Here is a 21121-nt window from a genome sequence, read left to right as displayed (position 1 = left end):
TGTAGCTGCAATGCACGGTGCAAATGCCTTTCCTGAATGTGTTGGGCACGCGAGTCCATAGATATAATAAATAACAGGGGTGAAAGTGGACACCCCTGTCTGGTGCCCCGTGTTAGAGCAAACTGAGGCGTAATCAGACCATTTATTTTCAGTCGTGCCACCGGATTAGAGTATAGTAGTCGAACAAGGTTTAAAAAAAAAAAAGCAATGGGGGATACCCAATTTTTGCATTGCAGCATACAGAAAGGACAACTCCAAAGAGTCAAAAGCCTTCTCGGCATCCAGCATCATTGCTGCAGCCAGCAAGGTGGGTTCCATTTTGATTTATCACCGAGAACACTGCACGTAGATTCAATGTGGTAGACGGTCCTGGAATAAAACCGGCCTGGTGGGGGCATAGTGTGGTGTCGACTAGCAATGCCAGCCGAGTAGAAAGTATTTTAGCGAGGATTTTATAGTCTTGTTTAAGTAGTGGTAATGGCTTGTAGGACTGACATTTGAGGGGTGATTTGTCTGGTTTCCATAATAGTGTGACAATAGCTTCACGCATTGTTGGTGAGAGTGATCCTCTCTGCAGCGCCTCATCATATACCTCCAAGAGGCGGGGAGCAAGTTTGTTTTGATACGCTTCATAAAAGTCTCCTGAGAGTCCGTCAGACCCCGGGGCACGGCTGCTGGTTAGGTCTTTTATTGCATGTTTAATCTCATCTTCATCGATCGGGGAGGCCAAGAAATCATGCTGTCACTCTTCAAGCCAGACCATAGCAATCTCTTGTAAATATTCACTAAGGGGCTGCCCGGTTGGTGGGCATTTTGTCTTGTATAAATTGGTATAATACTCAAGAAAAGATGTACTAATGTCAGCTCCCTTCATTAGTGAGTCACCTGCGTCCGTGTCTAGTTGAGTCACAAATGTCGATTGCTACTGTGGTCGAAGGAGATGAGCAAGTGTCCTGCCGGGTCTTTCCCCTTCCCCTTACGTCTGGGCCCTGGCGTACTTTCCCAAGTACTTGACCTCCGAGGCAGCAGCATCGGTGAATTCAGTCATTAGGTTGGAACGGTCCCGAAGTGTTGCCAATGACTGGATGCCTTGCATGACAATGTCAATATCTCTTAGTTTCTGTTCTACTTTTTGAAGCTCTCCACCTATAGAGCTCAAAACAGCAGCGTGCTTCGAGATGCACACACCCCAGCTAAAAGCCTTAAAGGCTTCCCAGAGCACAAGCTGGGAGTCTACAGTGCCAGCATTCATGTTAAAGAATTCTGTAATTGCGTCCCCTACTTTGCTGCGGAATACTGAATCTAGTAGCGCATTTGTAGGAAAGCTCCATGAGGGGCGCTACCTGGGGATCGAAGGGAAAATTACCTCTGACATCACCGGGTAATGATCAGAGAGGGTGCGGGGTAAATATTCAACTTTCTGTACTTCGAGGAGTAGCTGCGGTGTAAGGAACCAATGGTCGATTCGGGACCAAGTACCATACGGGGCAGAATAAAAGGAGTAGTATCGGGATCCAGGATGGTTGATACACCAGGGGTCAGGCAGTAATGCTGCCAGCAGTAGAGTAAGAAGGTCTTTTGTCGCTTTTGGTTTTGTGACGCGCCCAGGCCCAGTAGTATCAGTGGTAGGATCTAATGTGAGGTCCCCGCCCATTAATATACGAGTTTAGTCGGTCAATGTGTATAGCTATTGTGGAGAAAAAATCAGATGTGTTATTATTTGGAGCGTATATGTTAGCTAGCAACACTGGCATTCCCCCAAGGGAGCCCTGTACTAATAGGAATCTGCCTTCTGGGTCCGTTACCACCTATATGGTCTGGAATGGAAGAGAGCGGTGAACTAAGATACATACCCCCGTGAATATGTACTAGAACAAGAAAAGAACTGACTCTGCCCCCATGTCGTTGCAAAACCATGTGTAGTTAGCAGCGCGTAGTGGTCTCTTGGAGGAAGGCGACCTGAATTGAGTATCTCGCTAAATAGGCCAATACCTGTCTACTCTTTTTCGGGCATGAGAGCCCTCTTACATTCCAAGATAAACAGTTAAGGTGCAAGCCAGTGGTGTTCATTTCCTTAGCAATCATTTAACCAACGGTGATCTGTTGGAGTGAACTGGTAGGATTAGACTGCTACTAGTCATTCTGTGTTACATGCTGTGCTCCAGACAAACTAAACATCTAAAAACTAACAAATTGAAACGAAAACCCCATTTCAGCCCCGCCCCCCACCTCCATCGGATACTCAGATACACAGCACCTGGTGAATCCCAAATAGGTAACAGAGAACATAGGGAGAGAGTGGGGGTAGACAAGGAAAGGAAAAAGAACAGGAAGTCATCCTGAGGGGAGTGGCAACGCTCTAACGGATCCATATAGTTTCCGGATAGGCACTGCGGGATATATGTCCTCCCCGTCCGGCTATACGGCTTGAGGGTAGGATTGTGCTGCTGAAATGAAGAGGTGAAATGGTGACCCTAGATTTACAACATATAAAACAGTTTACTATACTAACACACTTAAGATGACCAATGCACCATCAGTTTATCAATGTTTGCTTTGTTCCAAAGATGTGGTACCCCGCCGGAGTACAAATTTCATCAAACATCAGGACCTAGCAATCTAACAGTTCCCTGTCGCTGCACCGGCTGCTGCTCCCAAAATATGGTCACTATGTCTGGAGCATAAAGAGCTGAGACGGCAAGAACCGCCTTATCCCAGATAATCTTGCAGACATTATTAGAGCAGCTAAGACGGTCAATACGCCATTCGGTTGGTAGCGTATGCAAAGGTCCAAGGGTATGTCACATTCACTGATTTCAAAGGCCACCAATTGTCAGTGTTGGGTCGTCCATCTTTTTCCTGTCACTGCACCATCTGCTCGTGTTGTTGTTCCAAAACTTGGCCTCTGCGTCCGGCGTGTCAAATATTTGCGATTTGTTCCCAATCTGCACACAGAGTTTTACCGGGTATAGCATTGCATATCTGATGTTTGCTTTCGGAAAAGTAAGTTTCATGTCATTGTATTTGCGGCGAGCTTCTTGTACTAAAGGCGTAAGGGCCGGATACAGTGAGATGCTCTCTGAACAGACGGAGTGCAGTGTCTTGGTCATTGTAATTGAGGAGTTTGGCGATGATTATCCTAGGGACGCCCCTGGTGGCGGCGATGTTGCTGAAAGTTTAATGCATTTTTTATGGGTTTATGCCTTTAAGATGGACCTATTTTTAAATATATGATCTGTTAAAGCAAGTGCGTCTTTGGAGTAATATACGACCATCCAGTTAGTGAAATTCTGTAGAATTTGTATAAAGTATAATTAAAAGTAAAAAGTCTATTGTTTAAATGTGTGTGGCAACAGCCAAGTAGCATAATACTAATTCTCTGTGCAACTACTTATTGTGTTTATTTTACCCAGAGAAGACAGAGAATCCCGTTTCCTAGCTAGTAAAATGGGCATTGTGGCAACTTTCAGATCCTGGGCAGGTGAGTGTCTTTTCTACAAATAGTTTGGTAAATTAACCCTTCTAAAATAATTCACAAATTTTCCAATAAAACACAGATGTATTGTGTACTTGAATAGGTGTTGACTATAGCAATTGGAGCTTTTGGTTCTAATCTTTGATTTAGCTTTTGACAGTGCACTGTGTGATTCTGGGCAGATAACTTTATCTTCCTATGTAAAAATGTACAGTGTAATTTAAAAAGTAAATGCCTGAAATGTAAATTATGTGCAGTGTACAGTTATTTATTATTCCTTTTATCGCAAATTTTCTGTCACTCTTGACTTATGAACAAGATTTATTTAGTGTGATGGGCCCTGCAGTGTAAAATAGTGTTCGAGGCATGTGAGCTGTAGATCACAATCTATGCATAAGATCGCCATCTAGTGTTGGGTCCGGATATTTGCACTTTGTTTTTGTTGGAAGAAGTTTTCCTAGTCACGAGGTAGGGGACTCCTCCCTTAGGTGATAGTGCGCATGGTCATCGACTCCATCTTCAGTTTTTTTCCGCCATCGGGTTCGGATGCATCTCACTGTGCTCCGGTTCGACGTCGATCCTTCGTTCCTTCTCGACGTGTATTTCATTCACACTCGACGGTATTGTTTCCATTCGCGTTCACCTTTCTTTGTGGATAGTGATTCCTGAAGAGAACTTCGATTGGAGAGCACGTGGTAGGCTGTTCGGGTCTAGACCCTGGCCCGACTCGCAGTCGATGGAACGAACTCCCTTCCAGTTCTGTCCTCTGTGCCACGCGAAATATCCGCGCACCGACTCACACGAGGTGTGCAATCTGTGTTTGTCATCCAACCACAGAGAAGATAAGTTTGACGCGTGCCGAGCTTTCTGCTCCAAGAAGACTCTTCACGATCGTCCAGCCCGACGACGCGATATGCAGAGACAACAAGCAGGCTTCATTCCGGACCTCTTTGGACCTCAATCGGAAGAAAAGGAAGACGATGAGCCCATCGGAGCCGATGAAAAACAGGAAGACGTCTAGGTTTCCGAAGATAGCTCCGATGATGATGAAGAAATTCCTCAGTGACAAAGTACTGTGAGTACAGCCCCAACAAGCTTCCGAGGCCCCGCCTTCGGGCTCGGCACCGAAGCATACTAAAAAGCCTTCCGGCTCTGAAAAGCCCCATACCAAATCGGGCATGGAGCCGAAGAAAAAATCCGGCACCGAACATTCACCGTCGGCACTGAAACAAACTTCGGATCCGAAAACCCCGGCCAAGAAACCCTCTGCACCGAAGCATTCAGAGCCGAAACACACAAAGAAGTCGAAGTCACCAAAAAAGCCCTCTTTTGGTGATCCCATCGACAAACTGGACTAAACAAAACATTCTGCTTATACACCCAAAGACTGGTCATATCACCACAAAAGGTGCTACTACAGAAGAGGAATTCCATATACCTCTAAAGAAGAGAATTGTTGGGACTAATCCTTCCCCTCCTCCTCTTCCTATTCTTCTTAGTTCAACTTCTGTACCCCAGACTATACCTGTGCCAACTTCACCTGAGCACTCCCCACCACACACACCTGATAATCAGGGTGATGGGGATAATAATGACGATGACCAACCTAGAGACGTGTGGGATGACTATAACACTGATTCCCCTCACTGGTAATGACCCTGACATATATTGTACGACCCTCTCCACCTGATGACAGTGTAGGATTTATCTGAAAGAGACACGTTAGTGATAGATTCCTTACCTTAGAATACACCCAGGCGTCAGACTGGATCCGGAAAATTTTTCGTCAGCAGTACCCCTGCGTGTCGGAAGGTGGCGTTGTGCGGCTCCACGTCCGTCGCTGGCGTCGTAGGCGCCAAGATGACGTCACGGAGACTACTTAGGCGCCACCCATGCGCGCTGACATCAGTTCTTTCTTTTTCCACGCCAGTAAGCGCAGATCCGGTTAGAGCACGTACCCTAGTCACTTTTTGACTAAACTTTTGAGACTTTTTGTCTTCCATTTTTGAGTCTTTGACTCCTGGTGCCACGTGGGGATGCCTGGATTTAAATCCTGCGGGGCCTGTCTCCGTACGATGTCGGTGGGTGACCCCCATGGCGTCTGTCTCTACTGTCTGGAGCGCGACCATGACTCCCGGTCATGTTCCCATTGTCTGGCCTTCGAGGGACCGCGTGCGGAGCCATCAGCATCGCTCCTCAGGGTCGAAGTCTTTACACTCGGAATCTGCTCTCTGATGTCCCCCCGTCGGTCTCCGGACGAGGGGGCCTGAGAGTACCGCAGCCTACCCACCTTATCCGGGTCTGTTGGCGACTCCTGCCCAGGGGCAAGATTTTCTTGCTGCCATGGACCGCCTTTTCAGGCCTCGGGCTCCCGCCGGCGCGCCTTCGGGCCCCGGGTCCCAGCTGAGGGCCCTCCCTTGCTGCCGGCTCCGCTGCCGGCGCCGCTGGCGGCTTGGGCCCTGGCACCGCAAGGTCCTCCGCCAGCAGCTCCAGCCCCGGCGCCGCAAGGTCCTCCGGCGGCGGCTCTGGCCCCGGCGCCGCCCTTGGCTCAGCTCCCGGCACCGCCATGGGTTCCGTTCGTTCCACCACCGCCCTTGCCCGGGTTCCCGGACAATTTTGTTCCTGGCTGGGACCCTAATTGGGACACGTTCACGGCGCCGTTCGACCATTTATATTCCCCTGTCGCTCCCCCACAGCCGCAGCCTGTTCCACAGGCATTTGAGGAAGGGGATGACTGGGAGGGGTCTGAGGACCCTCTTGCACAGCAGTGCGGGTTGGAACGGGAATGGACAGAAGAGTTGGAGGATGCAGGTGGCCTTGACCTCTCATCTGACCCTGGTTTTCTTTCTCCTCCTGCTGTGGCTATGGAGGAGGGCGCCACATACACTGTTGTGCTCCGTAGAGCAGCTGAGGCGCTTGACCTCGACCTGCCTATGGTGTCCCTCAAAACTAGTCTCCTCACTAAAGTACTTCAGCCGGCAGCAAGCTCTATGGAGCCCCTGCTACCGTTCAATTAGGCGTTAACTGATGTATTGATGTGCACCTGGTCTAGACCAGCCATGGGGATTCCGTGGATAAAAACGTGGCCAGGTGCCATCACCCAGCCCAGGTGACCGTGCTTTTTTGACAACCCACCCAACCCTAGAGAGCTTGGTTATCCAAGCCTCCACTTCCCAAAGCGCATTTCCTACCGCCCCGCCGGATAAGGAATCCAAGAAGCGGGAACAATTTGGCAAGAAACTGTTTTCATTTGCCAGCTTAGGGCTGCCGTCGGTGAACACCGCATCCCTCTTGGGCCGCTATTCCCACGCTGTGTGGGATACGGTTGCGCAGATGCTGCCTCAGTGTCCGGAGGAGGATCGGACAGTGCTTTCCCAAGCTGTTGCGGAGGGGAAAGCTGCAGCAAAGTTCACAATCCGGTGTGGACTGGACATTGCGGACTCACGGTGTAGGGCGATTTCCACAACAGTGGCCCTACCTCGCCACGCCTGGTTGTGTTCCACTGGTTTTTCAGGGGATGTACAAAGTTCTCTTATGGACATGCCGTTTGATGGTACTCGACTGTTTGGTGATAAGGCAAATAGTGCGCTGGAGCGTTTTAAGGACTCCCGGGCTACGGCCAAGTCCTTAGGTCTCTCCTCCACGCACCCGGCCACGTCTGCTTTTCGTTCCTTTCGTGACCACGGAAGGGGCGCCACGACACGTTCGTTCGGCCAGAAGCCTGCGCAGAACCAACCTCTGCGCGGACGTGGTTCCTGCCGTGGCGGGACAGGGGGCCAGCGCTGCTTTCCTTCCCTAAGGTAGTTACTCCCTTTCATCTGGGGCAGTCCATTACTCTCCCTGTGTTTTATCCTCACCCTTCCAAGGAGGATGAGAGACTTCACCGCTTGGACCCTAAAAGAGCAGTGAGCTTTTATTGGACAGAACAAAAAATTTTTGTTTGGAGGATCAGCTCTTCGTGGGCTATATTGGACATTCAAAAGGCAAAGCTGTGCACAAGCACACTCTGTCCAGGTGGATCATCCTAACCATCAAGATCTGCTACGCCCTTGCTGGTAAGGTTCCTCCTGAGGGTATTAGAGCTCATTCAACTAGAGCTAAGTCTTCCACCTCTACTTTGGCCAGGGTTGTTCCAGTTGCAGACATTTGTAAGGCCGCGACTTGTGCCTTGCCTGTGCATTATTGCTTAGATTCTGAGATGAGGAGGGAGGGCCATTTTGCGCGCTCTGTCTTGCAGGACTTTTTGGTATAGGAAAGGTGGACACCCTCCTCCGGGAGTGGGACTGCTGTGGGAATCTGTTCACAAGGTGAGGAATCCATTGGCAGATGTATCCATCAGAAGAACAAGTTACTTACCTTTGGTAACACTTTTTCTCGTGGATACAGTATCTGCCTGTGGATTCCTCACTGACCCACCCGCCCCCCATTGTCCACCTTTGTATACCTAAAAAGATCCCTTTTTTGGCTGGTTGTTTATTCATTGTATTTTCTATATAGTACATTTATAGGAAATGCGGATGTTTTTAGCTTTACTTTTTGACTTTGTGCTGTATATATTGGTTCAAATGTTGTGTACTATGTATACTTGAGTCTGTGTCAGTCCACCTGTTCGCCTCGGAGGCACGGAGAAAATGGGTGGAACTGACGTCATCACGTCGACGTGGCTCTCTTATGGCTCCGGTGACGTCATACGGAGTCGCAAGCGGAGCCGTGGAATTATGACGTCCACGTCGGCGTGGAGAGCTAGGAAAAATTCAGTGGAATACTGGCGCAGGGGATATTCACAAGGTGAGGAATCCACAGGCAGATACTGTATCCACCAGAAAAAGCGTTACCGAAGGTAAGTAACTTGTTCTTCTAGACACAACTACTCACTGGCCTACCATGTGGTTTTTATAGGCAGTTAAAAGCTGGGTTTATTAGACCATCCCACTTCCTTTGAGTATGCATTGGACTGCTCTGCTTTAATACTCTGGGAGAGTCAAGTTCTACAATGGGGTACTTGATTCCCAGTAAAAATACAATTGCCGATGTATTACTTGTGAAGGGCTCACATCCATTGCAGTTCATAGTCCGATTTCTTACAGATATTGAGGATTGTAGTAATCTTGCAATGCTTTGTGTTTTGATGCTAATGAAATTTTTTTTTTACAAAATGTATCAACATTGATTTGATCAAGTATTAATATTTCTAGGTAAGAAGTGTCGAATTTAGGTCAAAGAGGGCTTGAAGCAGGCCATGTTCCAGGATAACTACTAATTGTATAAATAAGCTGTATTCAGTTTCCCTCTATCCACGTATTTAATGTGGCTGTCCTGAAAAGTTGGCGTGCATCCATCTCAATTTCTAGATGTTTTTGTACGATGATCGATGCAACAGATTTTTATTTTCTATTTTGCCTATACTATTGTTAGTTGTGTTATAGCAATAGAATTTTATATACATTTAAATTTCTTGATAAAAGCTTTTAAATAATATCTTCTTGGTATATTAGAGACGTATATAGTAATTATTCAGATTTTTATTTTATTCTATTATGTGTAGGTATTATCAGCCTGTGCAAGCCTGGGAACTCTGGAATCCAGTCTCTCATTGGGGTTCTTTGTATACCAAATATGGAAATACGGGTATGTGAAACCTATATTAAGTGTGGCAAAATAGAGAGATGCATAAACAATCCCTCTTTGTGAGAAAGATTCCCATTTTATTTCTGTCCTTCTAATGTAGTATCTCTTTAACACGTGTTCTTTCAAGAAAAAGATTATATTGAATATTTATGAAAAGTTCTCTAAAGATTTGGCCACCTTTAGGTGCTCTTTAATGATGCTTCTTAACTATACTCTCAGATCAAGGGTAGCTATTTTGGTTGAATGACAGAGATGTATATATCAATGTACTGTGTATTCTCTCTTCCGTGATCAATTCCTATTAAGTCACATAGGCTAAAACCCAAATCACTCTCCTATTATTGTTGATAGCCCAATTCAATGTAGAGAGCACAGTCATTACCTGCTTGTGTATATTATATGGGCTCAGACATTTACAACTTGTTTTTCTGTGAAGAAGTCTTCAGAGTCCAGAGGTATAGTTTATTTTTTAAACAAACTTTATTGTATACCAGTCAAGAGATTACAATATCATTTTTTTATTTTAATTGTATTTTATTACATTTCCATAAGCTTACAATATAATTACAGTATCACAAGTGGGTCATTGCTTCACAGTAACGAGCAGGTCAGTATGAAAGGCAGCACTTTCATCGCCCACGTCCCAACTAATATAAACATTGCCGTAGAGAATAATAATTTGCAATACCCCTCCATTTGTCCCATCTTCTTCCAGGCCTCCCAGTACATATGTTCTTGTACAGCCTACTCCTGCCCATTTAGTTTGCTAACAGCTTTGTTTCTGAGTTGTGCGGCAAAGGGCTCCCAAATATCTAATGGTCTGGATCGCACTGGCCTGAGTTTCAAATAAGTACTGAGTTGCTCTTGGCAATGGGCAGCATCCGACAACCATGCAGCGTGTGTGGGTGCCGGTCTCCGGCCCCATTGTATTGCCACCCTACGCTTAGCTAGCAGTAGCAGCATCGCCACCAACCGATGGTGTGTAACCGGCATCTTCTCGACATACCCCAGCAGGCACGTCTCAGGGTGCGGCGGAAAGTGAGCCGCTGCAATGCTGGTAATTGTTTCACAAACCCTTTCCCAGAACTCTGCCACCCTCGGGCATTCCCAGGCTAAGTGCAGAAACATGTTTCCTTCTGCGGAGCAGCGACAGCAGTTCGAGGTTTTCTGCAGTTCCATTTTGTGCAACTGCAGTGGTGTGCGGTATAGTTTGTGGAGATATTTAAAGTGGATCAGGCGCAGTCTTTAACTGGGGGATAGGCACTCTGTCTGCCCACAGCAGTATGTCCATCTTTCCTCAGGAATCTCGCTGCCGAACCCTCACTCCCACTCCTCCTTGGCCCGAGAGGCACCCAGTTGGGGGGGACTTCATTGTGATCGACTAAATCCTAGTGACCAGTTTCCGCGGAGACGCAGTAACATACAAGTGTTCCAGCGCCGCAAGGGCCGGGGGTGGCTCAGGAAAGGTGTCATAGGTCGCCTGGCAGGTCACGCACAATTGATAGTAGAGCAAAGTGTCAAGCGTCACGGCCTCCCTCACGAAAGGGTTGGACAATGATTCAAGGAACTGTTCGCCAGGGAACAGGTCTGAAATAGTTTTAACTCCCAACTCAGTGGCCCTGCAGCGGTGGAAATAGTGGGTTTTCTGACAGTTGAGCTGAGGGGTCGTGCAAAACCGAAACACCGAGCGAGACCTAGAGGGGTTCCTAAACACTTTACAGCTACGCACGGTGGTGAGGGAACATAGAGAGACACTCAACGCACAGGTTACACTGGAAGAGATTGGTGAAGCCATACAATCCCTTGCTTCTGGGAGGTCGCCAGGCCCGGATGGGCTCCCAGCCAAGTATTATAAGGCATATCGGGTCTCTCTTGTGCAGCTTCTCCACACTGTATACACCACTGCATTAGAGTCCCAGCAACTCCTGCCCTCTATGCGTGAAGCGCACCTGATATTGCTGCTGGAACCTATTAAAGATCCAACGCAGATGGGCTCCTATAGGCCCTTAGCATTGCTTAACACCGATTACAAGATACTAGCGAAGGTGTCAGCAGATAGACTGGCGCAGGTAGCCCAGACACTGGTTCACACAGATCAAAATGACTTTGTACCTTCCCGTAGCACCTCCCTCAATTTGCGGCATTTCTTCAGGGTATCCACATACGCAGTGGGAGAATGCCCACAGGCGGTCCATCTAGTATTGGACCTGGAGAAGGCCTTTGATTTCTTAGATTGGAGCGATCTGTTTACAGTTCTAGAGAAGTTTGAGCTAGGCCCAGTATTCATTCAATTGACGCGCCTGCTCTACACCAACCCTACAGTCAGAGTCAAGGTGGGACTCTACATCTCAGATCCCCTTCCAGTGCAGAGGGGTACACGCAGGGGTGCCCCTTATCCCCACTCCAATTTGCGCTCACAATGGAGCCATTAGCAGAAGCACTGCGTACCCAGCTGGATGACGGAGTGCCCCTGGGAGACACCACACATCAAGTGTCGTTATATGCCGATTACCTCCTTATCTATATTAGAGACGTCAACCGTGCCCCAGCCCGACTGGCGCAGCTACTGGAGGAGTTAGCTGTGTTCTCTGGCTTAACTGTAAATGTGGACATGTCCTGTATTTATTCATTTAAAGCGGGACTCCAAGATCCCAACTTTGTTATGAGTGGTAAAAAGGTACAGTGGGCGGCAGATACATTCCGCTACGTAGGCATCCAAATCTACCATCGAGCAGATGATCTCGTTGATGGAAACCTGGGCTGGGCGGTGTCGTCCCTCAAGTCGCAGATGCAGTTTTAGAGCACGTTACCATTGGCTGTAACTGGCAGGGTTGCACTGACTAAAATGGTGGTCCTCCCGAGACTCCCATACTATTTTGAGAATCTGACGGTCTATATCCCAGGCTCTTTATTTACCACTATAGAAAAGCAGATCAGAGATTTTATCTGGGGAAACGCCAGACCTAGGATAACACAGAAGAAGTTATACCTACCAGTGGACCAGGGTGGGCTGGCAGCTCCTTGTCTTGAGCAGTACTCCCTCGCCTCCCAACTATAATGGGTGGCACGTTGGCTATCAAATCGACATTGCACAGACACTGCAACTACGCAACCGCTCTAATCCCCTGCAACACATAGCCTTTTCCACCCGGGTGCACACTTTAGACCGTCGGAACCCTTACTGCTTGCTGTGGCCTATAGATGCTTCCGAAGAAGCCTGTATGTCACCCGTAAGGTGACCCCCTATGCGCCAGCGATACCTTTAGAAGGAACCCCCGATGGACGCACGGTAATCTCTAAGCAGATGCTTAGGAGATGGCATGAGAATGACATCCAGACACTTGGAGATCTATATTGTGAGGGGGCTCTTCTACCACACACATCCACAGTAGAGCAAGATATCTCCCAACTGGACAATTTCTGGTTCACCGTTCACCGTGCACTGGTGGCTTCACTCACAGCTAAATGGGGAGACATAACTGCGGAGCCACAAACGCACCTTACAATGCAATACTTGCACGTCATGGGGTCGGATAGACACGTAACATGATGGTTCGCAGCCTCTGTGAGGACTCATGCTGCGATTAGCCTTGAACCACTGCATCATAAATGCGAACATGACCTGGGACACCAGTTTACAGATGCAGAGTGGGCTTGGGTGCTTGAGAGCCCGACACGCATACCTCGAAATATGCGTTTCCAGCAAATACAGCTCTATATCGTTCACAGGGCATAACTCACACATGCAAAAGTTAACAAATACTCTAATCGTATGGATGCGGAGTGTCCGAGATGCACTGAGCAGGGGGCTGATTCACTACACATGCTCTGGCTGTACCTGGGTGGGCACCTACTGGTGTGAAGTAGCTGCCCTATTACAAACCTGCACTGGTCGAACGTTATCTCTTGACTGGCCGACCTACCTGTTGCACAAATTCCATAGAACTCCCACCACAATGGTTACCTCGAGATTCCTAGACTTGGGGCTGATAGTTGCCAGAAGGCTCATTACTAAAAAATGGAAGGCACCTGACTCCCCCAACATAGTGGCCTGGCGGAACTCAGTGCTTGTGTGGACAAAAGCGGAGAGCATTGCCATTAGACGCGAGGAAACACTGGGGCTGCGCAGGATCCCCGTTGCAACATACTGGGACGCTCTCTATACCGAGCTGCAGCTCACTGTGGACATGGAGGGAGGGGACTCCCCTGACCTACACCCTGTGGAACACTGACGCCTTTATGTACTTGGGCCAGGGGTGCACTGCGATACTTTTGACTGGCGATCTATAAACTGCTTGTACGTGTGTGTTAACACAAACTCCAGACAGGGGGAAAGTTAGCTGGTAGTCACCGGCAGGTAGAACACAACACATAAATCTCAATAGGACGTTATGGGCTGAACAACAGTTACATATGTTTTTGCATGTTTCTTTTGTAAGTTGCCGCAATATATATTTTGCCTTTTGCAGCGTGAATCTTTCTGGATTCACTATGCTGTGCATTATTCCGCGATCTTGTGGTTGGGTCCGGATTCGTAGTCTTTTCTTTGTTTTTTTGTTTTTTTTTTGTAGCCCAGGTGGGCGGCGACGACCCACCATTTGGTGCACCTCCCGTGACGTCGTCGTGCTTCCTGCGGAAGTCCCACCTTTGGGGCGCCATCTTCAGATTCTTTTTTCTGCCGTTGGGTCTGGATCGTCATCGGGAAGCTCCAGAATTACACTCGAAGGAAGAAGAAAGAAAAGCGAGTTTCGTCGATAAATACTAGAGGATATCACAGGAAAGGAAGATATTTCATCAGGAGCGCGAAGAAAGGAGGTTCAGCGCCCTTTTTCTTCGACGACCTTGGAGAATGCGCACTCAGAGGCCCTGAGCGCAATGGACAAGACGCCATTCAAGTTCTGCCCAAACTGCCACCACAAGTTCGCGCAGAAGGACCAGCATCCGGTCTGCAACCTCTGCCTACCGGTCGAACACCAGAGTAAGGACTGCAACGCCTGCTCAGCCTTCGCGCCGAAGACGCTCAGGGTGAGAGATCGGCAGAGAAGAGCCAACGCTAGCATGGATGGCAAGGGTAAGGCCCCGTCGCTCTACGATCTGGGCCTCTCCACGGACGACGAGGACAACGTCGCCGAGACAGCCGAAAACGTCATGGTCGTAGAGACCGACAAGAAAAAAGAAGACTAGGTAAGAGAATCGTCGAGCGCAAAACAGAAAGTACCTCAAACACGAGGGTGACTCGAGAAAATCTGAGTCTAAGTCCACGAAGGGAGCCCCGGCGCCGAAATCTTCGACGACCAAAGGGGGAAGCATGGACAAGAGGCCGAGCGGATCCTTAGAAAAGGACTCCCTGGTGCCGAAAGACGCCCAAAAGCAAGGGTGGTCGAAGACAACCCAGGAAACGGGCCGATCGACGCTGAAAGAACGGTCAACGTCGACGCAAATTTCGTCGAAAAGACCCGCGGTCGACGCCAAAAGCATCTCCGAGATGGAGAAAAAGAAGAGGCGGCTCGAGGCCGAAATGGAGAACATCCTTCAAAGGAAGAAGGAGTTCGACGCCAAGATGAAGGAATTCAAGATTCCAACGGTTTCATCGGCGGACGTCGTCGAGGTCGAGGACGAATTCGACACCGAGGGCCTAACAAGGGATCTCGAAGAGGAAGACGAGACCTATTATGACGGAGAAGCCGAGGAAGAAGACCAACAGTCGTTCTTCGACTCGGCGCCATCTACCAGCCACGACATCGAATGGCAGGATCTCGACACCGAAAACCCGGAGGAGCCCGTGGACACGTACCCTTCGAGGCCTTCGCCCCCCGACGACATCGGGGTGTACAATATGGTGGTCAGGAGCGCAGCGACAGCCTTCGGCGTCAAACTCGACGAGGAGAAGCCGAAAGCCGATTTTCTCCTCGAGACCCTGCTCCCCATCCAGACAAGGAGCCAGTTCCTCCCCATGCTACAAAGTGTGATGAATCAGAGGAGAGAAGCCTTCAAGGAACCAGCGACCTGCCGGTCGATCACGTCCAGGTCAGAGAAGAAATATAAGCACTCTTCCCTGGACCCCCCCTTACATCAAGGGTAGCGTGACTGCCGACTCCATCATTGCTTCCACGGCCAGGAGAAGGGCCAACGTACCAGCAACTTCGGGGCCACCACCTGATAAGGAGAGCAGGAGGATAGACCTCACAGGAAGAAAGGTCGAGAGGAACGCCGCAATGCACTGGCGCATGGCGAATTCCAATGCACTCCTCAATAGACACCAGTACCAGCACTGGGACGAGATGGGGGAGCTAGTAAAGCACCTCCCCGAAGAATACCGACAGAGAGCCACACACCTGATAGACGAGGGCAAGAACATCGCCAACTCCTGTATAAAGACGGCGTTGGACGGGGCAGAGACTTCAGCAAGACTCATGGCCATAGGGGTCACCGAGAGAAGGCATGCATGGCTAAGAATCTCGGGATTCAAACCGGAGGTGCAGTACAACATCCTTGGCACCCCCTTCAACGGAGAGACACTGTTCGGAGCAACAGTGGACGAGAAGCTCACCCAGCTGAAAAAGGAAAACGAAACGGCGAGGTCCATGGGGGCCCTACAGCTGAGGGGAATGAGGCGAGGCAATCCCTCGAGGCGACCCTACGGTAGGGGAGGAAGCCAGCAGGGGCCGTCGCACCAGACGATCCAGCAGGGTCAGCAGGGTGAATGTCACGGACAAGGTCAACAGAAGCAAAACTGGCAGTACCAACCTCGGGGCCAGTCTTTTCGTGGGAGAGGGAACGGACGTGGCCAAAGGAGGAGAGGGGGGGACCAGCCCTCATCAAAGTGACTCAGCACGCAAGAGGACGCCTACCCTCGTCATGTCCCCAAGGGTGAGGCGCAAAAAATTAACATCAGGGGGAAGAGAATATTCAAAAGCCTACGAGCATACAACACCAGTAGGCGGAAGACTGAGGTTCTACCTTCAGGAGTGGCGGCGTATAACCACAGACAAGTGGATACGGAACATCATGCAGTATGGATACTGCGTAGATTTGGAGAAAAGACCTCCAAACAGGAAACCAAAGGGAAGACGGAGATCGGCCCAAGAACTGGCACTACTCAGAGAAGAAACACGGAAACTTCTAGAAAAGAGAGCCATAGAGGCAGTGCCGTTCAGAGAACGCAACAAAGGGGTCTACTCAAACTACTTCGTGGTCCCGAAAGTAGACGGAAACCTCAGACCCATTCTGGACCTGCGTTACCTAAACAAGTTCATCAGAACGCAGAAGTTCAAAATGACTTCGCTGCAGGAGGTACTGCCCCAAATAAGAGACGGGGACTTCATGGTCGCCGTCGACCTCAAGGATGCCTACCTGCACATCCCAATAAACAGAAGACACAAGGGCCTTCTAAGGTTCAACATCGAGCAGGAACACTACCAGTTCACAACCCTGGCCTTCGGATTAAAATCGGCACCAAGGGTCTTTACAAAATGCCTGTCGGCGGTCGCGGCCCACCTGCGAAGACAGGGAATCCATGTCTACCCCTACTTAGACGACTGGCTGGTCAAGGCAAACTCACGCAAGAAGTGCAAGAGGCACGCAAAACGCGTAACAGACACTCTCACGAATCTGGGGTTCTCTATCCACTGGGGGAAGTCTTCGCTGGAGCCGGAGCAGGTGAAGATTTTCCTGGGGGCGAAAATCAACTCCCTCAACAGTACAGTAGTGCCCAGCGACAGGAGGACAGATGCACTACTGAAGGAGACGCGGCTCTACCAGAAGGGGCGAGCTCTGACAGTGAGGGCAGTGAGCAAGATGATGGGGATGATGGCGTCGTGTATCCAGCTGGTGCCGAATGTACGCCTGCACGAGACCATTCCAGGAATGGCTACAACAGCAATGGTCACAAGCAAACGGAAGTTGGGAGGATCTAGTGGTTGTTACGCACGCAGTGCAGGAGGAGATAACTTGGTGGAACAGAGACAACATGACAGCAGGGAGAAGCCTGACACCACCAATCCCAACAATGACCATTACCACGGACACATCGCAAAACGGATGGGGAGCGCACATGGCCAACCTCAGAGTGAGGGGTCTGTGGGCTCCAGCAGATGCGGTTCGCCATATCAACTACCTAGAGTTGAAAACAATCCTGCTAGCCCTGAAGGCATTCCAGAGGCACCTGTACAACCAGAGGGTGTTGGTTCAAACAGACAACACCACGGCAATGTTCTACATCAGCAAACAAGGTGGGACACAGTCGTTCCCTCTCTCCTCTCTAGCTCAGGAGATTTGGAGATGGGCCATACCTCTCAGGATAGATCTACTGGCAATTCACCTACCGGGGAAGGACAATGTAGAGGCAGACTGGCTAAGCAGGCAGACCTCGGCATCGCACGAGTGGGAGCTCAATGGCCAGGAAACGGAGAAACTCTTCCGGAGATGGGGAACTCCCACAATAGACCTATTTGCAACACGCCAAAATGCAAAATGCCAAAGCTTCGCGTCCAGGCAACCAGATCAGCAATCCCAGGGAAATGCCCTATGGATAAGCTGGTCGAGGACATTTGCCTACGCCTTTCCTCCGATACCCCTGTTGCACAGAGTGCTCGACAAGTGCAGAACCAGCAACATGACTCTGATCCTAGTGGCCCCGCAGTGAGCAAGGCAGACATGGTTCTCACAAATTCAAGAAATGGCACAAGGCAATCCATACAGGTTCGAGAGGAGGAAGGACCTGCTCTCAATGCAAAACGGAGAGGTCCTGCACCCAGAGCCAGAGACCCTCAACCTGGCGGCATGGATCCTGAAGACCTAGAGTTCGCACACCTAAGATTGCCTCCGAGCACTATGCGAGTGCTACGAGAGGCAAGGAAACCAACTACACGAAAATGCTACAGCGCAAAATGGAAGAGATTCACTGTGTGGTGCAGGAAAAAGGGCCTGCAAAACAGAATGACAAGAGACTCAACAGTACTGAGGTACCTCACACACCTTCTAAAGAGTAACCTCTGCTCGAGCTCCCTAAGGGTACACCTAGCGGCAATCGTGGCCTACACCAGAGGTGAAAAGGGTGGAAGTTTCTTCAACTCGCAGGTGGTGAAGAGATTCATGGAAGGAGCCAAAAGGATGGCCCCCCCGAAAAGGTTGCCGCCGCCGGCATGGAATCTGAACGTGGTTCTGACGGAGCTCATGAAGGCACCGTTTGAACCCATTCACAAGGCCACACTACAGATGTTGACGATGAAAACGGCCTTTCTGGTGGCCATAACCTCACTACGCAGGGTGAGCGAGCTTCAAGCGCTAACACTACAGGAACCCTACATTCAGATTCACAAGGACAGAATAGTCCTGAGGACGGACCCACACTTCATGCCCAAGGTGGTGTCGGCGTTCCACATGAATCAGAGTATTCAGATACCAAGTTTCTTCCAAAACCCGACTTCAAACGCAGAAAAGGCCCTGCACACCCTCGACGCAAGAAGAGCGGTGATGCACTACATTGAGAGAACCAAGGAACTCAGGAAGACGAAGCAGCTGTTTGTGTCCTTTGCTACTAGCTTCATGGGTAGGCCAGTGACTAAGGGCACCATCGCTAGGTGGATTGCCCTCACTATTCAATTCTGCCACAAACAGGCTGGACAGGAGCTAGCGGAGGGGCCTCAGGCTCACTCCACAAGGAAGAAGGGGGCCACCGTGGCCTTTCTGGCGAACACGCCCATCCAGGACATATGTCTCGCGGCAACTTGGGCATCTGTGCACACGTTCACGAAACACTACTGCGTGGACATTCAGATGAACAAGGAAGCACAGGTTGGACAGAAGGTGCTTCAACACATTTTCAACGACCAACGCTCATCTACCACCCAGCCGCCACAAAATTAGGAAAACCGCTACAAAGTCTATGCACAGCATAGTGAATCCAGAAAGATTCACGCTGCAAAACGAATAGTTTCTTACCTGTCGGTGTAGTTTTGCAGCTTGAAGATCTTTCTGGATTCACTAGCGAACCCACCCACCTCCGCCAGGAAGATGAGGCTGGAGGAAGAGGGGGTAAAATGGAAAAGATCAAAAGAAATGAAAACGTACAGAAAAATGGACAAGAAGGATTACTCAATCGCCTAGGGTTTTAAATAAAAAAAAAAAAAAGGAAAAAAGAACCCGAAGATGGCGCCCCAAAGGTGGGACTTCCGCAGGAAGCACGACGACGTCACGGGAGGTGCACCAAATGGTGGGTCGTCGCCGCCCACCTGGGCTACAAAAAAAAAAAAAAAAAGACTACGAATCCGGACCCAACCACAAGATCGCGGAATAATGCACAGCATAGTGAATCCAGAAAGATCTTCAAGCTGCAAAACTACACCGACAGGTAAGAAACTATTCGTTCTCTTTCTATTCTATTGATACTGCCTAGCAAAGTGCAAATACTGTTGGTATTACCCTAGTTGTATGTTAGCATGTGTAAAGCATAGCAACAATAGCTATTTAATAATGTGCATAATTTATTAGACAACTAGAACCATATGTCCACAGTTGATAACCTGTTTCTCCTCCACAGCTTTCCTTTTCAATTGATTGATGAACGCACAATGTGACTGCGTTCATGAACTTGATTTGTTTTTCTCCTTTTCAGTTAATAATCAGTGCATGGTCCTGATAGCACAACTGTATCATACAACTGTAATTGTACTATACCCATGTTACATGCTGTGAAGTCCACTACTGCTTGCATGCAGGTATCATCTGTATTGTAACTATAACAACAATATAACAGATTTGCAAAAATAATAGGGAAGAGAGACTACATGACAACCCTAGACCTCATGGACACCTACCTGCACATACCAGTAAACAAACAGCACGAACAATTGTTGAGGTTTTTGGTGAACAAGAAACTACCAATTCAAGGTATTACAATTTGGAATAAAACCAGCATCACAGGTGTTCACCAAATATCTTGCTGGGTCGCAGCACACCTCAGGTGACAGGGAATACATGTCTACCCATACTTAAACGACTGGCAAGAGAAAGCAAAGAGAAGCATCCAGTGCAAAAAGACCATCAGCAAGGTCATACAAACCATGCACTTACTAGGGTACTCCATCAACCACGAGAAATCGCCACAGAACCGAAACACTAAAAAAACATTCCTGGGGCAATCTTGGACTTCCAGACTGTGAAGGTGAGACCATTGGACTAGAGCGTGGAAGTGGTCAGAGAGGAGAGTCACTGCTACCAGAAGGGGCAACAACTGATGATGAGAACAGTGGAGAAAACAATGGGCACAACAGCCTCCTGCATCCCCTGGTGCGACACACAAGACTACACATGAGGCCAATACAGGAATGGGTCCAACAGCAATGGTCCCAGTCAACAAGGAGCTGAGACGATCTAGTGGTTGCTACAAAAAAAACCTCGGAGAGAAACTGCAATGGTGGAACCTCTAAATGCTAATCGTGCGGTAGCCATTCAGACCACGAACTCCCTCAGTAACCATCACAACATATACATCCCATATGCGATGAGGAGCTTGCATGGAGAATCTAAACATCAGAGGCCTCTGGAAAGCCAAGGAAGCGGTGTAATACATAGATGTACTGGAACAGTGATTAGTGCACTAAAGACCTTTCAGAAACATAAAAGGAAGGATATTTTTGATTCAGACAGACAACACATTACTTGAACAAACAAAGCAAAATGAGATCCTACCCACTATCAAACTTGCCCCAGGAGATTTGGAGATGGGCGATAAAGAATAGAGTATCAGTAGTGATACTACACCTACCAGGAATTGACAACACAGAAGCGGACAGGCTAAGCAGAATTGTGAGCACCACCCACGAATGGGAACTTAAACATGAATTGCTAAGGCAGATCTTACAGATCTGGGGCACTCCATAAGCAGACCTAGTCACAGCGCACAAGAATGCAAAATGCCAGAGCTTCACATCCAAGTTCTACCAGCCAGAGTCACTGGAGAATTCCCTGTTGATAAAATGGTCAGCGTCATGTGCTTACGCATTTCCACTGATTCCA

General features: G+C 48.9%; 1 protein-coding gene across 4 annotated transcripts in view; it reads left to right on the top strand.

Annotated features, from left to right (window-relative positions):
• The window catches only part of RICTOR (RPTOR independent companion of MTOR complex 2), a 1453900-nt gene that overhangs the window by 154995 nt on the left and 1277784 nt on the right, over window positions 1-21121 (top strand). For all 4 annotated transcript variants that reach the window (XM_085631131.1, XM_085631133.1, XM_085631132.1 and 1 more), the window contains exons 10-11: window positions 3414-3481; window positions 9021-9103. In XM_085631131.1, the coding sequence (XP_085487257.1) occupies window positions 3414-3481; window positions 9021-9103 (151 nt within the window). The remainder of the gene's footprint in view (window positions 1-3413; window positions 3482-9020; window positions 9104-21121) is intronic.

The sequence above is a fragment of the Triturus cristatus genome, chromosome 2_1, assembly GCF_964204655.1.
Source record: "Triturus cristatus chromosome 2_1, aTriCri1.1, whole genome shotgun sequence".
In the NCBI taxonomy this organism is placed as follows: Eukaryota; Metazoa; Chordata; class Amphibia; order Caudata; family Salamandridae; genus Triturus; species Triturus cristatus.
This window is presented reverse-complemented; position numbering and strand designations above follow the sequence as displayed.